At 40.7% G+C, this 21543-nt stretch overlaps 1 protein-coding gene across 1 annotated transcript in view; it reads left to right on the top strand.

Annotated features, from left to right (window-relative positions):
- Positions 1-20926, top strand: part of LOC138026795 (xanthine dehydrogenase/oxidase-like) — a 34838-nt gene extending 13912 nt beyond the window's left edge. The window contains exons 10-37 of the mRNA XM_068874246.1: positions 952-1061; positions 1952-2148; positions 2888-3053; positions 3477-3566; positions 4728-4845; positions 5023-5074; positions 5860-5986; positions 6173-6292; positions 7305-7427; positions 8414-8515; positions 8596-8659; positions 8993-9062; positions 9354-9441; positions 10046-10132; positions 10967-11092; positions 11394-11459; positions 12263-12408; positions 13459-13540; positions 13912-14007; positions 14443-14571; positions 14822-14896; positions 15997-16049; positions 16316-16430; positions 17741-17806; positions 18369-18557; positions 18642-18715; positions 19569-19662; positions 20207-20926. Coding sequence (XP_068730347.1) covers positions 952-1061; positions 1952-2148; positions 2888-3053; positions 3477-3566; positions 4728-4845; positions 5023-5074; positions 5860-5986; positions 6173-6292; positions 7305-7427; positions 8414-8515; positions 8596-8659; positions 8993-9062; positions 9354-9441; positions 10046-10132; positions 10967-11092; positions 11394-11459; positions 12263-12408; positions 13459-13540; positions 13912-14007; positions 14443-14571; positions 14822-14896; positions 15997-16049; positions 16316-16430; positions 17741-17806; positions 18369-18557; positions 18642-18715; positions 19569-19662; positions 20207-20257 — 2876 coding nt within the window. The 3' untranslated portion in view covers positions 20258-20926. The remainder of the gene's footprint in view (positions 1-951; positions 1062-1951; positions 2149-2887; positions 3054-3476; positions 3567-4727; positions 4846-5022; positions 5075-5859; positions 5987-6172; positions 6293-7304; positions 7428-8413; positions 8516-8595; positions 8660-8992; positions 9063-9353; positions 9442-10045; positions 10133-10966; positions 11093-11393; positions 11460-12262; positions 12409-13458; positions 13541-13911; positions 14008-14442; positions 14572-14821; positions 14897-15996; positions 16050-16315; positions 16431-17740; positions 17807-18368; positions 18558-18641; positions 18716-19568; positions 19663-20206) is intronic.
- The last annotated feature ends 617 nt before the right edge of the window (positions 20927-21543 follow it).

Here is a 21543-nt window from a genome sequence, read left to right as displayed (position 1 = left end):
GACCATCCCAGGTGAAGAAACCAGACATTTGAACATGACCGAATCATACATTCATGATATTCAGGCCTACTGCGTACGGAACAAAGTTGTTTTCCTCCCTTGTACCAGTCACTGATTGGTTGGATAAAAGAGGTTTTGGCCCTTTGCACTTTCAAGAGTTTTCCAAAATTCCAAACAATTTAATTTTTGGTTGTCTGGTTTCATTATTTCTTGTCAATGGGTATCTCTCACTGTTTGCACTCATATATAATGAATTGGCTAGCTGTTCATAAGAGTCCAAAAACAAAATTACCAGAGTTTCTAGCTTTCTACTTCTTTAGAGAGTAAGTTTGGAAAAAAATACACATGTAACTGTACATGTGGAGTGTACTTGGTGGGAGGTTGGTGATGAGGGGTTGAGGTTGTTGCAAGATAAGAAATGTAAAGCTCTTGGATCTCCAAGAATTGAGGTCTCTGTTACAGTTTGTAAATTGCATGTTTGTCTAATTTTGTGAGGCAACATAATTATATTAATATTCTTGTTTGACTTGTGGAGTCATCATCACTCAAATGATTTGTTATCAGTTATTATTACTACATATATTGTTTTGGCCCTCAGCAGGAATTAGAACATTGCACATTTTACACCCCATTTGAACATAGTGATGCATTTAGCTCTCTCCCTTTCCCCTGGGATATGAGTACAATCTCCTCTCTCTCATGTAGGTATTTATGCTTTCACACCCCCCCCCCCCCATCCTTTATCCCTTTTCCCCTCCCCTGTCAGATGAATTCAACTCCCCTCCAATTGCTTTTGAGAAATATATGCAAATTAAACCTTGTGTGTACTTCATGTCCCATTTTGATATAGGATAGAGCTGGAAAAATAATTCATATAATATTACAGGTTATTCAATATTTCTCAATGACTGCATTGGTTTTTAGTCTACATTAATTTTTGTACTTTTGCAGGAAAAATTAGAAAAGTAAACCTAGACGAGAATTTTTTTACTGGATATAGAAGAACAATCTTGGAACCAAATGAAATCTTGCTTGATATCCTGGTTCCATTTACAGAGAAAGTAAGGACTTTACTGAAAATCCATTGTCTTATCAGCCAAGGTTTTGTGCAGTTAAGGACCTCTAGTTCATGAAGGCTTTCCAAAGGGGGCGTTGGTCTGGTTCACGCCCAGTTGAGCAAATTGAGATTGATTCTCCCTACAATATCGACCAATTTATACATTTACCCTTAATTTCACGTGGGGGCTTCTAGTTTGTCTCTTGGGGCCAAAACCCTGTGGGGGCAATTAATGAACTTCTAGCACTAGTACTGGGGCACTAATAAATTATTATTGGAACACTGTGCATTGAAATCAAACCAAATTTACTCAAATCAAATGTTAGTTTTGAGTAGAGGGGAAAGCCAGAGTACCAGCGGCAGGGGATGAACCTCTTGGAACAGAGTAGAGAATTGGTGGGATGCAAGTGCTTTCACTGCTGCACCAATTCTGCTCCCCTAGCTTCAACCCAAGTGGCTGTAAAGGCAACTAATGGTACTCATGAATGAGGAGGCAGTGTGGGCCCAGTGGTTTAAGGACGCTTGCCTTGAGATCCGGAGTTCCAGGGTTTAAGACTCGTTCTGATCTCTCCGTAGTCCCTGGTTTAACTTCCTGGCCGCACTTGTAAATAGCTAACTAGTTTGCCTCTGGCCAGTTGGGATTCTTAACAGTTGTTGTTGTTGTGTTCTGTTGTTTAGTTGATTGTGTTTCATTGGCCCTGAAAAGCCCCCATGGGGAGTGGTCAATTATGTATGTATTGTATCATTGTACTGTGGTGAAAGAGTAGGAATGTAATGCCCAGGATATGCCACAATCTTATATAGAGCATTAATTTAAGTACACTGTAATTGGGCCATGCCTTGTAAATACTTTTTTGTCATTGGAAACTATAAGATGTTTGGTACTTTTTTCAGCACGAGTATGTATGTGCCTTCAAACAAGCTCGCAGGCGAGAAGACGACATTGCCATTGTAAACACAGGCATGAGGGTCTTGTTTCAAAATGATCGAAATAACAACTCATGGAAAATCAAGGATTGCAGTTTTAGCTTTGGAGGCATGGCACCCACAACTGTTATGGCTGTAAGAACCATCAAGGCTCTCATTGGAAGGTATTTTATTTGTGTGGGTCGGACTATTCCTCAAATTCTGATTCTACAAAAGCATAAAAGCTTATCATAAGCGAGTGTTATACTGCAAAGTAAAACTTTCTCACTACTAGCAGAAAATTTTGAGCTACTACGGGTAAAGGAAAGGAAAGGAAAGGAACTTTATTCAAGTGTCTAGTCTTCTAGTGCTGGAGCACTAATTGGGGACGTAAATGGAAGTCAACAAATTAATGCAAATCAAATCAAATTTGGGTTTTTGAGGAGAGGGAAAACCCAAGTACCCTGAGAAAAACCTTTCGGTGCAGAGTAGAGAACCAACAAACACAACCCACATATGATTTAGCCTCCTTTGCAGCCGTTTTTTGTGTCGGTCTGTGGGGAGGGAGAATCGGCCCAACACAAAAAATGGCTGCAAAGGAGGCTACATATGATGCTGAGTCTGGGAATCGAACCCGGGCCACATTGGTGGGAGGTGAGTGCTCTCACCACTGTGCCCTCCCTGTAAAAAGAATGCAGAAAGTGTGCCATTCCATTGGTTCAAAGTTATGTGTCCACTTTGCCTTTCACTGTGAAATTTTCTCAAAAATCTTGTACAGTAGTGGGATTAGTTGGGAATTCTCTAGAAATCTCCTGGTGCCTGGAAATTTTCTCAGGGTCCTCTTTGGAAAATCCTGGTGTTCTCACACCTTTGACTCAAAAACAAATGGCAGGTCCAGAAGAGGTATTGTATTTTTTTCTTGAGGACATGGAGTGAAGAAATAGTCGATGATGCTTGTCAGATGTTAGCGGAGGATTTGTCTCTTCCACCTGGGACTCCAGGAGGTCAAGTGGAATACAGGAGATCACTTGCCTCAAGCTTCTTCTTCAAGTTCTATTTGAATGTTACATTACAGCTTAGCAATCAGGAGGTGTGTTAAATGTGAATGGTTTCTAATGATTATTACTGTTTTAATCGTTCAGCAAGCTAACAGTGAGCTAGGGTAAGAGAGAACTTAGGTGTATAAAAAGGGCCAATACAAATTTGGCTAAATAAATCAAATCAAAGCATATCAAAGGAAATTTGTGTTCTTGATGAGGGGAACACAGAGTATGATGAGAAAAGCTCCTTGGAACGTAGTCTTTAATCAACAAACACAACCCACACCAGCAATAGAACCAGTCTGACATAATTGGTGGAAGGCATTAGAACTCTCTTTATGCATGACCAACCCTTCTCCTGTCACATGTATGTACATTGTAAGTTCAAGCAGTAGTACTGTTGTAATAACACAATAAAGTATACTTGGTCACCGGAAGTAATTTCGTAGAGATGTTTCCTGTTTAATTAACAGACAGGTCTTGGAACTGAAATTCCCAAGTCCTTTGTTAGTGGAACAAGTCAATTTCAAAGAGACATCACTTACAGTACCCAGACATTCCAGGTAATATTAAAAGGAGGATTAATATTTTATTCATTTTGTTAAGAGAAAGTGAGATGTTTGCTGAGTACCGGTACATGTAAGCCAATGAAGTGATTCATTTATCAGCCAATGATAATCTGAGGAAGAAACTTGATTGCTCTTTGAAGTTGTTTTTAATCATTAGTTTTTTAGAGTTCGAGGGCAAAGTCATTCTTTTTCGAACAAAAGTATTTTTGTTTAAATTAGAATTAAAATGATGTCATTGCCATTAGGTCACCTTTTCCTTGTTAATTTTAGTGAAACTAATTGTGCACAGTGCTCAGAAATGCAATGAAGTTGAAGTTCAAAGACATTTGACATGATTTTTGAAGAAGCAGTGTTAACATTGAGCAGTGTTATTTATAAACGTGGTATGAATGTAAATTCATCACAAACCATATCTTTGAGTTATTTCAACTTCCATTCCTATCTCTTCCTTTGATTTCTGTTGCTGCAACCAAGTTGTTTCATGTGTAATAAATTGCATGAAATCAAATTTTAAGTATAAAGCTTCATATCCATAATGGCAGTTGATATGAAACTCTGAATTCATGTCATGCCAAAGTGACATAAATGTTGATCCTGTGACATCTTGCATGAATCAAAACACAAAATTATTGTAAATGAACTTTTAAGAATGTGCAGTACACACTGGTGATTATCTTTGCGACAGATTGTTTGATGTCTATCTCTAGTTCGTGGTGGTTTAGCACTAACTGCACCTTCAGACAACTCATGGTCAAACGCGTTAAAGTGAAGTGAAGTGAAGTGAAGTGAAGTGAAGTGAAGTGAAGTGAAGTGAAGTGAAGTGAAGTGAAGTGAAGTGAAGTGAAGTGAAGTGAAGTGAAGTGAAGTGAAGTGAAGTGAAGTGAAGTGAAGTGAAGTGAAGTGAAGTGAAGTGAAGTGAAGTGAAGTGAAGTGAAGTGAAGTGAAGTGAAGTGAAGTGAAGTGAAGTGAAGTGAAGTGAAGTGAAGTGAAGTGAAGTGAAGTGAAGTGAAGTGAAGTGAAGTGAAGTGAAGTGAAGTGAAGTGAAGTGAAGTGAAGTGAAGTGAAGTGAAGTGAAGTGAAGTGAAGTGAAGTGAAGTGAAGTGAAGTGAAGTGAAGCGAAGCGAAGTAAAGTAATTATTATTGTCTTTACAACAGGAGGTCCCTAGTGACCAGCCAGTAGAAGATGTTGTGGGCAGACCAATCCCTCATTTAGCAGCGACTAAGCAGGCCACAGGAGAGGCAGTCTACTGCGATGATATCCCCAACTATGCAGGTATGACCCATGAACCACAGGTCCATTATTTTTTATACATACTTTTATACCATTGATATAAGAATTGTGTTGTTAATATGCATTTATATAAGTTCTGCCACCACAATAATTACTGTGAAGAGTACAAAATTATCGTTGTGTGACATGTAACATTCATCTTTATTTGTTTTGTAATAGGAGAGCTTTATGTTGGCATTGTTTTCAGCAAAAAGGCTCATGCAAGGATCCTGTAAGTTCAGCAACAATGCTCCTACATTTAATAATAATTAGACCAGAAAACACTCAATGTTACTGGGAAACTGACAAATCGACATACATGTATAAACATTAGAACTGGAAATATATTGTCTTGCAAGGAAAGTGCAAATAGGGCATAAGTGTAATAGGATTCAGAATGATGGGTTCATGACACACAAAACTCTTGTCTCACTCGTTGAGAGAGTGTGTGGGTTCTTGAATGTTCCACTGTACCTTTGCAAGACAGGTCACCTTGGCTTAAAATTCTTGTCCAGGAACACGCCAAAAATGTGCCATTTTCTAAAATGCAATTTCATAAGTAGGACTGCACTGCACAATGCAGCATGCTGTTATATGACCTATTTAAGTCCTGACATCATAGAGGTTGGCTGCCACCTGAGGCTATGTTATTTAGTCTCCTGTAGCTCGGTAACATAGTTTCCAAACTTGTAAACAATTTAACTGATTATGTTTGATTCCTATGAGAGGCACTCTGTGTAACTTGCTGATAAAATTCCAAGTGATCTTTTAAGGGTGACACACTGCATGGGCAAATTGGCTGGATGTACACATAAATTTTACATGGCATTAGCCGACTGTTATGTCCTTACCACTCTTCTTGTTTTCTCGAAAACATTAAAAATGCCTAGCTGTATTAAAAGGTGACCTCCTGAGCAAAATCATAATAAATGGCCCAGAAATTCACACTTGTACTAAAGAACTCTGCATTGGAGCTTTCCATAATTTACTGTTTCATTTTGCTTGCTTGCATTACAGCTCTGTAGACCCAAGTGATGCACTGAGTATGCCTGGCGTGAAGTCTTTTGTTGGTGCAAATGATGTACCAGGGCACAATTCAACAGGACCTGTGATTTTTGATGAAGAAGTGTTTGCATCTGATAAGGTGACTTTTTTTGTTATTCTAATGTGCCAGCCACTTCAAGGGAAAAAACTCTTTGTTTTTACAACCAAGAAAGATTTGGTCGGTACATTATTAACAATATGTGATATTCAGCAACATCACTGCTATTGTTGTAGGCTGTCGTTTACATTAAATTTTTGTAACCTTTCATTGTTGTTTATGAACCAGGTGACATGTGTGGGGCAAGTGATTGGAGCTATTGTGGCCAAAACACAGGCTCAGGCCCAACGGGCAGCCAAAATGGTGAAGATAACGTATGAGGAATTACCCAAAATCTTAACCATTGAGGTAAATAATTGGAGGTACTTATATATGGGTTATAAAGGATATCTTGTGGGCTTACTAAGCCAGGAGGGGAAGGCTTAGTAAAGTGCTTTTTTGGGCCTTGGATTTCAGAGTAGCTTGTGATTGCTAATATAGAGATTAAATATTGCATTTATGCGAAGCTCCAAACAGATGGCAAGCTGTTCACCATAATCATGAAAATTCTAAATTCTCTGTCACACGCGAGGTCATGAGTTCAACTCTGGCCGGACCAACACCCAGGGTCTTTAAATAACTGAGGAGAAAGTGCTGCCTTTGTAATTACATCTGCAAATGGTTAGACTGTCTATAGTCTTTTCGGGTAAGGAAGATAAACTGTAAGCCCCGTCTCACAACCCTTCAATGCTCATAATCCTGTGGGACGTAAAAGAACCCACACACCTGTCGGTAAGAGTAGGGCACGTAGTTCCCGGTGTTGTGGTCTGTCTTCTGTTGTGTATCATGGTTGGGAGGATAAATAAAGGGGCCACAGTAATTGGGCGCAAGCTGTTGTGGCGCTCTGTCAGCTTGGCTGGCAAAGTTGAATTTAAAAAAATACTCCTTGCTAATGGGGTGTGGATTGTTCAAGGTCCCACAGCGCGAGATCTATTATCGATATTATCGGAGAATCCTTGGTTCATGCACCCATTAATTTGCAAACGTTGTATATATTACTGCACATTCAAATCGGTTACCTCCCGACACAAAATGTCTAGTGCCCTTTCAACAGTTTCTAGTAATTCTTTGATTTCCAGGAGTGATCGGTACGTAAATTCTCCTCACAGTTTTAATTAAATGCAAGTCACACAAGTATTGAGAATGAAGAATTTTATCAGTTTAAGAGGTGTGTTCTTGATATATCACCAAATTCCCATGACTACCCAATAAAGGAATCCGCGGTACTAGTTAGGAGAATGAACCTTTCGATAGAGGAAACGAAGGGTTAAAATACTACAAGTCACTGTTATTTTAAAATGTGCTTCTTTTATACTGGTAGCAAGCAATAGCAGCCGAGTCCTTTGTGAACCCAACACCGATGTCAATTGAAAAAGGCGACTTGAGGAGTGGATTTGATGAATCTGATCATGTTCTGGAAGGCGAAATGAGAGTCGGAGGACAGGTGGGACACAGAGGCAAAGCCAGGAGGCCATTTTTGAGAACTTCAAGGCCTGGCCAAACGCTCGCAACATTGCTGGGCAGAACATGTTGTGTACGTTTGGCCACCCTGTTGCGTTATGTTGCGATACGTTGCAACATGTTGGATGATGTTGGATCAAATTTGAAAACGGTCAAAATTTTCGTGCAACATTTTGGATGTGGAATGATGTTGTTCTCGTTTGGCCACGTTCACGCAACATTGTTGCACTAGGGAATGCGCGCTAGGTCCACTTGTTGCGCGCCAGGGGAATGGGGCGCATAAACATTGACGTGTTGCGTTAAAAATGTTGCGTGCGTTTGGCCAGTCCATTCAACACATGTCGCAACATCATGCAACAATGTTGCAAGATGTTGCGTAGAAATGTTGCGAGCGTTTGGCCAGGCCTTTTGAGCAGTTTTCAATTGAGTGTCGTAAAGCAAATAACAAAGTAATTACTTCGTCCAATCACAGCAGGTACACACAGCGCAATGAACCAATCCAAATTCGTAGCAATTCCATGTAACTTGCTCAAAGCGCGGGAAAAATCGGTTGCAGTCTCGATTGGTTTTGGCTATGCTTTTTATCGTTTGATAAATTGGCGCGAAATTTTTAAAGCAGTCATTAAGCGTAGCAATTGCAATCGCAATCGCGTAATTACTTTCGACAGTCAAATGAAAACTACAAATATTGTGTTGTATTTAAGTTTTATTCTGTTCATGAATGAAACCTAATCTTCGTAAGAACGCGAGAAAACTTGCATAGTAAACTTGAAAATGGCATTCATTTAAAAAAGCGGCGGTTTTCTATAACCTTTATTCTGGTCGTAAATTGTCTAAGAACATATGGAAGTAATCATATTCTGTTTTCGTTGGGTCGCTGTTTCACATTGGATGCCTGAAATTTTAGTTTTCAATCAATTTGTCATTTATTTTACGCTTAGTGTTCTCCTCATGGTTTCGTGTCTTCAGGAACACTTTTATTTAGAGACGCAAACAACCATAGCTGTTCCCAAGGGAGAGGACGGCGAGATGGAGCTCTTTGTCTCAACTCAAAATCCCACACTTACACAGGTAAGAATAGTATCATTGGTATGATCCCATTCTTCTCAATTTCTTCATTCATTTTTGTCTTGCTTTTTTGAAATCTGCAGAAACTTGTTGCCAGAGCTCTAGGAGTTCCTTACAACAGAATAGTAGTACGCACTAAACGAATGGGTTAGTGTCTTATGCCTTACTCGATATCTCTTTTAGATTTCGTCGTCTCAGGTTTTGTCTCCCACTCTCCCTTTCCTAAGTTTTTTTTGCTCTTCCACGTCTTGTCTTCTTTCATCTTTCGCTTATGCGTCTTCTTCGACGACCTTGTCCTTTGTATTCAATCTCTTTTCATTCTCTGCTTTCTTCTATTTCCTCTTTTACTACCTCTTCTGCATTTTCATCACCATTGTCATACAGTTGTTGGTGAGACATCTTGCTCAAAAGACTCAATTCGCGTTTCAACTCATTTACGAAACTGCCAAAAAAGTATGCAAATGTTTGGTTTGTCTATAGGTGGTGGATTTGGAGGAAAAGAAACTCGCAATTGCCCTTTTACCAGTGTTGTAGCGGTCGCTGCTGCGAAGTAAGCTTTTTATGAAACCTTCGCTTTTGTGTCATTTTGTTTATAGGCAATTTTACTGTCACGCAAGTAAAATGTAGTCAATGGATCGTGACAGTATTATCTGGAACCCTTTCATGGCGGCTCTGTTTTCAATGTAGCGTTTGTGCCGTCTAGTTGCTCCCTCATTAACGCCAACTGGAGTTAATGTTTGCTCAAAACTAGTAGTTAACACACAAACATAAGGAACAGAGACATTAATATTAAATAAAACACATCGTTTTTGCGCTTCTCATTGTTGATATCCCATCTCAGGGTTGGTAAACCTGTGCGATGTATGCTGGATAGAGACGAAGATATGACGAGTACGGGTGGAAGGCATCCCTTTTTAGCAAAGTACAAGGTGTGATAATTGAAATGAATTTTGAGCTTTAATAAATCAGATTGTAGGTTTGTATTTGATATGGAATATGCATTGAACAATTGATAAATCATCTTAACGTATTTGCGTTCACTTTATTATTGCTTTCTATGCCATCCCCCCCCCCTTCCCCCACAACCTAAGCTTTAAGCTTTAAAATTATACCACTATGTTTGAAGAGGGGGAACTTCAACTTTGCAGTAAAAACCTACAAATATTTGCCAAAGTGCCTGCTCGAGTGATGCTTTGGAAGTCACTCTTGCATGTGCATCCTGTATTGTTTGTTACGCTGTTCCTGGGAAAAATTGGGTTTTGCATGTTTTTTCTCCTGTAGATGATACTTTTACCTTTTGTTGTCTTCCGCATTCTTTGATCGCACTCACGTGATAACACGGCCATGTTGGTGCCAAACAATAGAAAAATGTCGCTTGAGTTTTGCATAATAATAGAGTCAAATTCCCAAAAGACGTGACGGCGGGTGCAATCAAAGAATTACGAAGTCACGTGGCAAAGCATGCGCAGAGGCAACAATGTATTGGCCAGACGTGAACTGAAATTTGTTCTTCATTGATTTTGAATTTTGCAGGTCGGGTTCACAGTAAACGGTAGAATCAAAGCTTTAGATGTCACTTTGTATAGCAACGCTGGAAATTCCCTCGACCTTTCATCGGGTGTAAGTTATTTCTGAAAAGTAGTTTAATGAAGATATGTCAGATGCTCTACTACTGGAATGTAGTGGACTTGTGGAAGCTAGGACGGTAAACTACGCGGAGGTAGAAATTTTCCTCACGCACTGAAATTGTAGAAATGTGAAATTTTCAACAGTTTTGTGAAGGACATGGTATGTTTTAGTCCCGTTTTACCAAGTGGTTTGATATTTTAAATAAATAGAAATAAATATTTATAGCTATTAACAAATAAAGAATAGGGAGCAATTGCAGAATACTCCGCAACACCTCACTACTATTGTTTTGCCCTGGGCGACATTCTTTGAAAAACGAGTCGGAATACAAAAGAGCTTATTCTTATTTAATAAAATGCAAATAAGTTGCGGGGTGTTCTGCAATTTAGGCAAGAATAGATATATTTATGAATATTTCGTTTAATATAGAAATTATTAATAGTTCATGATGGGAAAAAGCAAAAGAAATGTTTTATTAATCAATATCGTATCTGATACAGATTTCTCTACATTTACACAGACGTGTCTTTCAATCACCGAAAATACCTAGTATACATTTAACACTTAAATGCTGACGTTTATTACTAAGTCATATACAATATTCCTGTCAGATCTGTATCACATTTACAAACTCTAGGCTTCGCCTCTGTTATACAGATCTGCCGCTCATATTGTATATATTACATAAAAAAGAAATATTAAAGAAAAATAAATATTTTACATACATCATTTGTTGGACGATAGAGTGAAGCCCCATGTTTGAAGCCAATTCTAAGCAAACTAAACAATTAGTGAAGAAAATTTTGTTGTCCTTTTTTCTCGCAGGTGTTGGAGCGGTCTATGTTCCATTCCGAGAATTGTTATCTGATCCCGAACATCCGAGTTCGTGGATATATGTGCAAGACAAATCTCCCTTCTAACACAGCATTCAGAGGCTTCGGAGGACCTCAGGTGTGTAGACATGCATATTGCCTGCAAAGAGGCGATATGTGAATAAAAATCCCTGTTGTTGCAAACACGAAATTGACGTTTAGATTTAACGGGACGGGTGAATCTCATTACTTGCAATACTGGAGACAAGTGGCGATTCGTCTATTGCATCTAAGAGCATTGCGTTTTCTCGGTTGACAACCAAAGTTTTGGCGGGAATTCCAAAACAGCAATACCACCTGACCTGATTGAGGGTGATCACATGGCAGACAGACATGTGGCAAACACAACTGACTTTGATAACATTGTTGAATTGTCTTAGGGTTTGATGTTTGCTGAATCGTGGATAAGTGATATTGCTGTAACTTGCGGCATTTCGCAGAAACAGGTCTGTATACGTACTTTATTTTTTCAACGGTGTTGCATGATTAAGCAGATAAGTTACCCAATCCGAATGCAAATGTGGCAGCTAATTTTGCTAAAAATGGCACGTTATGGTATCAGTTGATGCTAGTCTTGTTTAGCTGAGGAAAAAAGGGGAAAACAGATGGCGTCGAGTGCGGACACCGAACCTGGGCCGCATTAGTGAAAACTGAGTGCGTCCTAAAAATTCACTCAGAAAATTGTGTTTAGAAGGCACTAATTGTCTTTGGGGGAGACGCGGTGACCTCATGGTTAGTGTGCTCGACTTCGGAGCGAATGGTTCGGGTTCGGGACCTGGGGCCCGTTTCTCGAAAGTCCCGAAACTTTACGGGCCGTTTTCGGGTGTCACAATTCCCTTTGTATCTCAAGAACGGAGAGGATTTAAGTCGTCAAACTTCACAGCCATTTTGCTTTTTGTTACCTTGAAATCAAGTTAAAACATCGGCTTTCCAGAACAAGAGGTTGACAGTTTCATAAAAGGCTTTTCGGGCCCGAAAAGTTATCGGGACTTTCGAGAAACAGGCCCCTGGCCGGGGACATTGTGTTGTGTTCTTGGGCAAGACACTTTACTCCCTCGGTGCCTCTCTCCACCCAGGTGTATAAATGTTAACCCTGCGATGGACTAGCATCCCATTCAGGGGGGAGTAGAAATACTCCTAGTCGCTTCATGCTACAGAAACCGGGGATAAGCTCCGGCCTGATGGGCTACTAGGCCTGTAAGCTGACTTTTCCTTCTACTGGCTAATAATGAAATCTGTTGATATTCAGGTAAGAGAGATCAACTTCTATCAAGAGGGGGATTTAACTCACTTCAACCAGGAACTGGCCAGTTGCCACATCCAGCGAATCTGGAAGGAGCTGTTGGAAAAGTGTCGTTACGAGGAAAGAAGGAAGCAAGTGGAGTCTTTTAGCAGGTAAACTGTTGGTATGTGTCCTTTATCTATTCGAAGGGCACAATCTGGAGGCAAAGGATCATCATAATTCTTCCGAAAGTCGTTTTTTGGAGGGCAAATGTGCCCCATAATGTTTCAACTGCTCCCAAACTCGGCCAGTGGTTGATAGTTTTCATCGTTGTCTCACAAAGTAGAAAATCGAAGATGGCTGGCTATGTAACGCGGAATACGAGAGGAAGTTTTTCTTCGAAGTCGATTTAGAGCTTCTTTCTCGTCATCCTTCGCTTGCATGGATGTTTCTGACAAATTGTGCCGTGTGAAAGAAAAATTTGGTAGCGGTCGGCGAGAAGAAAGATGACGAGTCTTATTAACGTTGGTTGGGCGGAAGCAAAGATCTCTAGCGGCTTTCGCTCCTCTCTTTCGCAGCTCTTACTCGCTCATTTATCATTAGGTATGCGAGCGAACGATGACTAGACAGAAGCTGTAAATCGCGAAGAAAAAATTCATCTCGTATTCCGCGCTACATAGCCAGCCTCTTTCGATTTCCTGCTTTGTGAGACCATGATGAAAAGTATCAACTACTGGCCTAGTTTGAGAGCAGATGAAAGATGTTATTCTGCGCACTTTATCCTGGACATATAGTTCAAACGAAATCCATCTTTTGTTTCAGAAAGATTTCTCACTTGAGCGATCCTGAGATACTGAAGTGCACTAGAAAATAAAACCGATTTCATTGCCTCTAAAAATTTGCAAGAAATCATTAGTATCACCTCCAACGACCAGTACTTTAGGCAATTGAATTGTCACTAATCTTAGCCAGTGAACAGGGACCGATTGCTCGAAGCATGGTTAGCGCTAACCATGGAAACCTATGGGTTCTGATACCTCTTAACCAACGCTTAGCGCTAACCAGGCTTCGAGCAACCGATCCCAGAGCTGCCAACTTTCTTTAACATGATCGTGGTCTATTTAAATCTCGCATCCGCCCCCCCCCCCCCCCCCCAAATATTTAGGTCGCTGTTCTTTGCCTAGACTTTACCTCAACGTTCATTTAAATTTTAATTTTCCAAGGGAAAACCGTTGGAAGAAGCGAGGTATTGCTTTAACACCAACCAAGTTCGGCATAAGCTTTACAGCGACGTTTTTGAATCAGGTAAAACTGAATGTGAAGTACTGTTTCACTAAGTGTGCGACTTTGCTGTCCATTTAAGCGATTTCCTCAGTCGCAGGCCCACTTCACGTGCTGCTCGCGTGTTAGCAAACAAAACGAATGTTTACGTATCTTGTGTCAAAGGCTCGCCTCTTGTCCTCCCTCGAAATTGTTTTCAATAAATTAAAATATCGATCTGCTACAGCAGCTTGGAAGAACGCAAGTCGGTTTGACGTTAAGTGGAATGAGGTTTTGTGTTGGTTTCATGTGAAGGAATGAGACGGGCACAGAAGGAAGTCATATTGGTACTTCCATGTTAACACTCCTTTCCTGAAATAAATGGGGAGTTACGCCTATTTACCTTGTGTCTTCAGGCTGGAGCTCTTGTTCATGTTTATACTGATGGATCAGTGCTTGTTACTCATGGTGGAACCGAAATGGGGCAAGGTCTTCACACAAAAATGGTACAGGTTAGTGGACAAAGAAAAGAAAATTCCTGCTACTCAAAAACTTTTTATTCTTGATAGCAAGTAGCGAGAGAGTGGGTTAGGAGCGAAGCTCTCGAAGAAATTGCACTCTATAAGCAAATGAAGATGTCCTAAAAAAATTGAGAAGATATAGGTAAGTTAAGACTTAATTTTCCTCACAATTTGCCACGCGCTGGGAAAAGTTGAACCGACTTCTACTTCTCGCCGCGATTACGACGGCAAACAAATTGCGATATATGTTATACTTGGCAATCCTTGTTGCAACTTGAAATACAACAAAATTGCAGACAAGTTGTTCGAAAAATTACCTGGTGCATTGTGCGCTCTAAGCTCGCGCCCATGATACCACCTGCATTGTTCTTCTTCGAGGTGAGATTGCTTTATTAGCCAAATACGGATCTACTTTTCCCTTCACAGATCGCTTCCCGTAGCTTTGGTATCCCTGTGTCCAAGATCCACATAACAGAGACCAGCACAAGTACAGTGGCTAACACCTCTGCTACCGCAGCCTCGGCCTCGTCTGATTTGAATGGAATGGCAGTCAAGGTAGGACTTAAAACCGGAGTGTCTTATTGTGGCCTGCATACTGGCGCTACAATTTCGCAAGAGAAAGATTTCAACCGTCGCTTGGAAAGCGGGCGAATTTCTTTCCTGCGCTCGCCTTATTCCCTTCTGTTTTAAACGCGCGCTTTTCGAGAGCAAATCGAAGCCACATCTCCCGCAAAAAAAAAACAACAACAACAGATGGATACCCTTGTTTACGCGAAATGATTTTCGTCTTGTTTTTTTTTTGTAGATTGCTTGTGAACAAATTCTACAACGACTGAAGCCGTATCAAAAGGAGAATCCCAAAGGCTCTTGGGAAGACTGGGTGAGTCAAAGTCTACAACTTGAACCGATTTCGTCTAGAAAATCAACTAGTTAGTCGGCGTTCTCATTTGCAGACTCCACGGTTCCATCGGTTGTCGCCAAATAAGAACCTCTGGGCGAATCGTAAATTCGTAACAACTGTTGTTAAAGCGCAGAACGACGGACAGTTCACGGTTTCTGGAATTCTATGCTCGAAACCACAATGAACGACAAAAGTAGTTGCGACACTTCACTGGAATGACCGCAATATTATGAAAAATTCGTGTCTATGTTAGTGTCTACGTCGGTGTCTGTGTCTTCGTTACATTTTCGACTTGTACTCCCCCCTGCTCCATTCAATGTTGGGAAAGGAAAAGTCAGTGTTGGCAATTAAAACAACAACATTGTTGGGGGGGGGGGGGGGGGTTAGATGGAGTAAAAAGGGTGTCTCAACCCTTTTGCCCTTTTGTCGCTTATTGCTGCGAGAGGTCTGAGTAAAAGAAACGTAATTTCTGAAGGCGAGAATGGCCAGTCAGTACAGTCAGTCAATCAGTTGAAGAGAAATATGGTTATATGAAACAAGTAATAAAGATTCACGCACCACCAAACTTTCTTTTTACCACAATTGCTTGTAATCTCGCAATCTCATTGGCATATTTGTCGTTGCCGATAAGAGTCTAGACAACGCTGCTCACGTCATTCTGGGAAATAAAGCTATTAGATTGCGAGAAAGTTATAGACAACGCTAGCTCCTTTTTTGTGTCATGATCTTGGTCACGCTCTGAAATAAACAGTTTCTTTGACGGTAAATATTGTGGTAAAAAACAAATCGATTGTGGTTCAGCGTTGTCTGTACTCTTATCGACAGCGATATTCGTCATCACATTGGTCAAAATTTGTTGGGATTCACTCGGCTGCGCCTCGTGAGTCCACAACATTTTCACCACTGTACTGACGAATATCATTGTCGATTAAAGCACAGACAACGCTGAACCACATTCGATTTGTTAATTAGAAACCAACTTTTCATTGGTCTCTCAGTTAACCAACAAATCAGGTTAAATTTAAGTCTTTCTTAATCACAAATCCATTCATTTTCGTTACATTGTCCTTCCTTACTAGGTTCGGTCCGCGTACTTTGATCGGGTCAATCTCTCTGCGAATGGATTTTACAAGTAAGAACATTTAAACATATATTCTATCGGTAAGCGGTTGAATTAGTCGATGTATACACTTTTACGGTCCCACACTTACCGGAACCCAACGCCTCCCTCCCACAGGGCGATAGACCCTCTAACACAGTCACTAACAAACGCACAGCACTCACAACAGTACCATTAGCGTTGAAAACTTGGTTAGACTGTGGCACCACAACTGTAACGCAATGTATGCAGATGTAGTCTTGATTGTTTATGGATCCGGTTTTGTTTTTACGTCACAGGACACCTGACATAGGATACGACTGGAAGACCAACACTGGAAGAGTGTTTAATTATTTCTGTTTTGGTGCTGCTTGCTCTGAAGTGGAAATTGATTGTCTCACGGGAGACCACCAGGTTAGGACATAACTGTCACGGCGTTCAGACGTGTTGCCCGTGCTTTGGTGCCCATGTCCGGTCTGAGGAAACCGGGAAAAATTTGGTTTGTAACGCTTTCTGCAGTTCTCAATCGTCCGTGTGACGCATTTAGGGAGCTTACGAAACGACGACGGCGACGGCAATGACGACGCTTCAAAACAATAGGTTTAGTTAGCAAAAACAATGGCTCTGCACGCTCTGCACGTGCGTTTTACATTTTGGTACATTTCTTTGCCATCATCTCCTAAATGACGACGTAAATTTGCAAAATTCAAGGTTCTGTGGAGGACGTTAGCACATGACGATGAATTTTCAGCTCTCCCTCTGCGCTTCCAGCCCACTCAAACCAGTATAATTCCTCGACAGTTTCTACACAATTTTAACTCGAAACGACACGAAATAGTTTCGTAGTGATATGAATAACGCGAAGTTGTATTTTTAAATGAAGTCCTCGTAGACGTCGTCGTCGTCGTTTCGTGATCTCCCTGTTGTTAAAATGGTGGCGGCTGCGTAGCTTAACATTGCAAATAACAGGCGCCGGGAACGCAAACAAGTGTCTTAGGTATGAGCTGTCCTAACAAAATCCTTTGCTGTGGCCGTGGTCGAGTGTCGGGCTCTCCGCACAGGCAACAATTCTGAACTATGCGCCAGCCGTCTTTTTGGTCACGTGACTGCACGTCATGCAATACAGCAGACATTTGACTGAAACTAAAAGTTTTCTTCGATTGGGTGAGTAACCAGTTGGACGTTGCTAAGGAAAACGATTTTCTGATAGAGAAAGTCAAGACGTGAGGTTTTTTTTGTAAAGAGCAGAGAACTTTGTTGAATCATTATCACGCGTAACCGTGACAATTTGCTCGACAATGATTCAAGACCACCGATTGTCCCATACCTTCACTTTATATGTATTTAAGATTTGATGAACATATCGTGGATAACGATGTTTTTCTTGCGCTGCTTGTTTTGATCTGGATAGCAACTACCTGTTTCGCTTCTTCTTAGAGCGGTTTTCAATTGAGTGTCGAAAGTAATTAGCGAATTGCTTTGGTTTTCCATTACTTCACTCAGTGATTGGTTCAAAGTTCTCGCGCCATTTTTTCAACCAATCGTGGCTCGCGCGTGCACATTTTCCCGCGCTTTGTGTCGGCTACGTGTAATTACTTCGAGTTTAATTGGTTTACTGGATTGTCTCCGTCCTTTTTGATTGGCCAAAGTAATTACTTTGGTTTTGGTTTTACGACACTCCATTGAAGTGAGATTCTGTGTTCGCTCCTTTGCGTGCTTTGCAGGTCCTTCGAACGGATATAGTTATGGATGTTGGCAACAGCCTCAACCCAGCTATTGACATTGGTCAGGTTAGAGGCATTTCTTCATTCCACCCTTGCACGACGGTAACTAGAATCCATGACAAACATGCTGAGGCTATCACTACGCAGATGATATATTCTCGGTTTTTCCTCACAATAAAGCATTCCCTCCTCCCCTACTCAGTGTTCCAAGTTATTGGATGAGAGAAAGTAGGCGAAAGAAACTGACTTGGAGGGAGGGGTGGAATAGGCTGCCTGTGATATCTCAGTGTTCTCGAGTCATTAGTTTAGAAGTAGGTAGACAAAGACAACTTACTTCTACGGAAGGATGGAACAGAGTATATCTAGAATAAGGCTGTAGGTGCGGTAATAAATTAAGGGAAGTTTCTAGTTTGTAGGCTAGGATTTAGCGGTTATGAGCTCTTGATATGGCGCGCAGATGATAGGTTGGCGTAAATCTGTCAGAGATACCAAAATGGCACGTTTGGGGGCATTCGCGAGATCAGTGTTACTGCTAGATTTGTTCAAAGCTGTTGTATCCTCGCGCGTGCGTGCGCGGTTAAGGATTACAATCAGGCAGCTCACTACTTTGTTCATGCCAACTTAACAGGTGGAAGGCGCTTTTGTTCAAGGACTTGGCATGTTTACTATTGAGGAAGTGCGTTACTCTCAGACAGGCGCACCTTGGACCACGGGGCCTGGTGCCTACAAAATTCCTGGCTTTGCCGATATTCCAGTGGAATTTTACGTTCATCTCTTGCGCAGTGCTCCGAACGAAAAAGCAGTTTATTCTTCCAAAGTAAGATAATCTTCTTATAATTGTCTCCTTTATTAAACTCCAAGCACGAGACCAATAAGCACTTTGATAATATTAACTTTTCAGGCTGTAGGAGAGCCTCCTTTCTTTCTCGCTTCGTCTGTGTTTTACGCCATCAAAGATGCCATTACTTTTGCCAGGTAACAATTTTCTTTTTAACATCACAGGTGAATCCGGTTTAATGGGAACCTCCACTCTTTCTACAGAATAAGTTTTAAGCGAAGGAAATTATGTTTCCAAATAAATTTGTTTTAAAAAAGTGTTGATAATTATCGGGAAAACTGAATTTTAAAGTTGCTCATTTTAACTTTCCAATTTCGCGGGCGCCGCCATCTTGAATACGTGACGTGTAAGGTTGCCCTATTGTTCTGACACAAAGAACTTCTGTCTAATAACAATAGGGCAACCGTAACACGTCACAATTATTCAAGATGGCGGCGCCCGCGAAATTTGAAAACAAAACTAGGCGATTCTAAAACTTATTTATTTTGGATACAAACGCTTTCTTTGAAAAAAGTTAGACTGAATTGACTGTAAAGGTTATTTGAAAGTTTTTTCTTTTGTTGAAGTGGAGGTTCCCTACAAGAAAACAAAGGGATAAGTGGACGTTTCCCGAGTCAGTGAGGAGTGGCACACTAGGATCACTTTGGAATCAAAAAGCGCAATTCATGAATAAAACAAAATCTGTTTTTTTTTTCAAGGTGTTTATGGGGAGGTGGGGTCGGTGTAATTCTTAACGAAATTTATGCCGTCGCCATCTTGAATTTTTGAGGCAGGAAAAGTTGGCGAAAGTGGGACCCTGTTGCTAAGAGACTGGATGCAAGGCGTGGGGTTTTCTATTGCCAATATGGCAGCGCGATGAACAGTCACCTGCTGGTATTAAAAAGGCCAGTTTTATTCCAAATTCGTTTCGATTCGTTGCGTTTCACCAATGAGATAGCTCGTTACATTGAAAATTAAGATCTCTCGAGTCTTTTTTATTCTGTTTCACAGGCGCGACTCGGGTGTGGAAGGAATTTTCAGGTTAGATAGTCCAGCGACCAGTGAGCGCATCAGAATGGCTTGTGTTGACAAGTTTACTGAGCAGGTTAGGTTGAGATCAAGCCTAATTATTAACTAAAGGACTGCACTTCACCAAGATACGAACAGGGCACTTAAAGTGCCCCTAACCCCAAAATATTGTTTTCGCTAAGATGAATCTTTGCACCTGTTCGAAACGCATTGCGACCATTTTTTCCTTTTTCTGACAAATCCTGCCATTTTATAGGCTTCGAAAGTTGCGAAAATCCAAGCATCTTTTGTTCAGGACCGAATCAGAAGGGGAGTGGGTCAATTCCTGATTTGACGTCACAATCTACTTTGCATGCATTTTTGCAGAGTTAATGCATTTTAAATCAGTTTGTGACGTCAAATCAGGAATAGACCCACTCCCCTTCTGACTCGGTCGTGAACAAAAGGTGCTTGGATTTTCGCAACTTTCGAAGCCTATAAAATGGCAGGATTTGTTAGAAAAATGAAAAAAAGGCTGTAATGCGTTTCGAACAGGTGCAAAGATTCATTTTAGCGGAAAAAAAATTCAGGGGGTTAGGGGCACTTTAACCAATGCAATTATGTTATTGTGTCTTCCACAGTTCACCAAACTTGCAGATCCAAGTGTGAAGGACTTCAATGTCTACCCATGAGAAATAACGCACTTCTCTGGGTCGTCTGGGTGCACATTCTCGTGGTCTTGGATAGTGGGCTTTTGCAGAATTACTGTACCGTGATCTTATGAAATGTGGACGTCTAAAATGTCGTTTGAAGAACGTTTCCTACAAGTACATTTGCTCATCATTTTGATAAGCAATTCTTAGTAAAGAGGAATGGGAAACACTCCATCACCTTTGTAAAGCCGATGATTCCATCATTATCACAAAACCGGATAAAGGAAATGGTGTCGTTATTGTCAACAAACTTGACAGAGGTAGCGTTAGTGTTGGCTGTGACACTCATTCACTCATCACGCGTATGCTGTGAGAAGAGGAAAATTTTCCAGACCAATCCTGATTTTTCGCGCGAGTAATTCTTACGCGTTACACGACACTGCCACGCAATGATGGCTTTAAACGTACAAATCAATTTTTCCTCAAATTTTCCATGCACACTTTATTGACTGAATATAATGCTAAAATGAACAGAACATAATGAAACTCGAACTCGGATAAAGACTTTGAATATAATAGTAACAAGTTACCTTCGTGAGAGATCATTCCAAATATCGCTATCCGAAAGGAAAACTTACTGTAAAAATGTGAAACATATTTTTGCCTCAAGAAAGAACTAAACACAAATAAAGTATAAGATACATCTTACACATGAAGTACTGTTCTCTCGTTAGGAAAGAGCAGCAGATACACGTAACTCTTCCAACGAGGGTCGATCTACTGGATTGTCCAAGGCGCTTTCTTTGCAATACGCAACGAGCGAGCTGTTGCTGTAGGTAGCAAGTCCAAGATTTCAAGTGCAATTCTTCCCAGGGAAAAAACGTTTGACGCCACTTTCTTTGAGCTATTTCGCTTGCGATATGCGATTAAATTTTTTATATCTCTCTTGTACTAAAGTCGACAAAGACATCAAGGGCTTTGCTTTGGTGATGAACCTCGCCTTCCCAAAATCAATAATTACGGGATTACATAGATGGTGACGTTTCTCCAGCACAAAGTTGTCCGATTTTAAATCGTTGTGCAGCACACCAGCTTTAAGAACGTGACTAAGAGCCTCTATGACACACTTAAGAATAGATATCCAAGATGGCCTGTCCGATAGCAAATGTCTCAACCCCTTATTCAGAGTGACGATAAAGAGGATAATTATATGAAAAAAATTCTCAATTAAAAAGCCTTACGTTATTGTCCTTGTGGGTAGTTTCCTTCCTGTGTGGTTATTTTCCATGGCCAGCTTCAACTCCATGAGAGGCATTATTCCTCGG

The sequence above is a fragment of the Montipora capricornis genome, chromosome 12, assembly GCF_036669925.1.
Source record: "Montipora capricornis isolate CH-2021 chromosome 12, ASM3666992v2, whole genome shotgun sequence".
NCBI lineage: Eukaryota > Metazoa > Cnidaria > Anthozoa > Scleractinia > Acroporidae > Montipora > Montipora capricornis.
The sequence above is the reverse complement of the archived record's forward strand: the minus strand, read 5'-3'. Positions and strand labels throughout refer to the sequence as shown.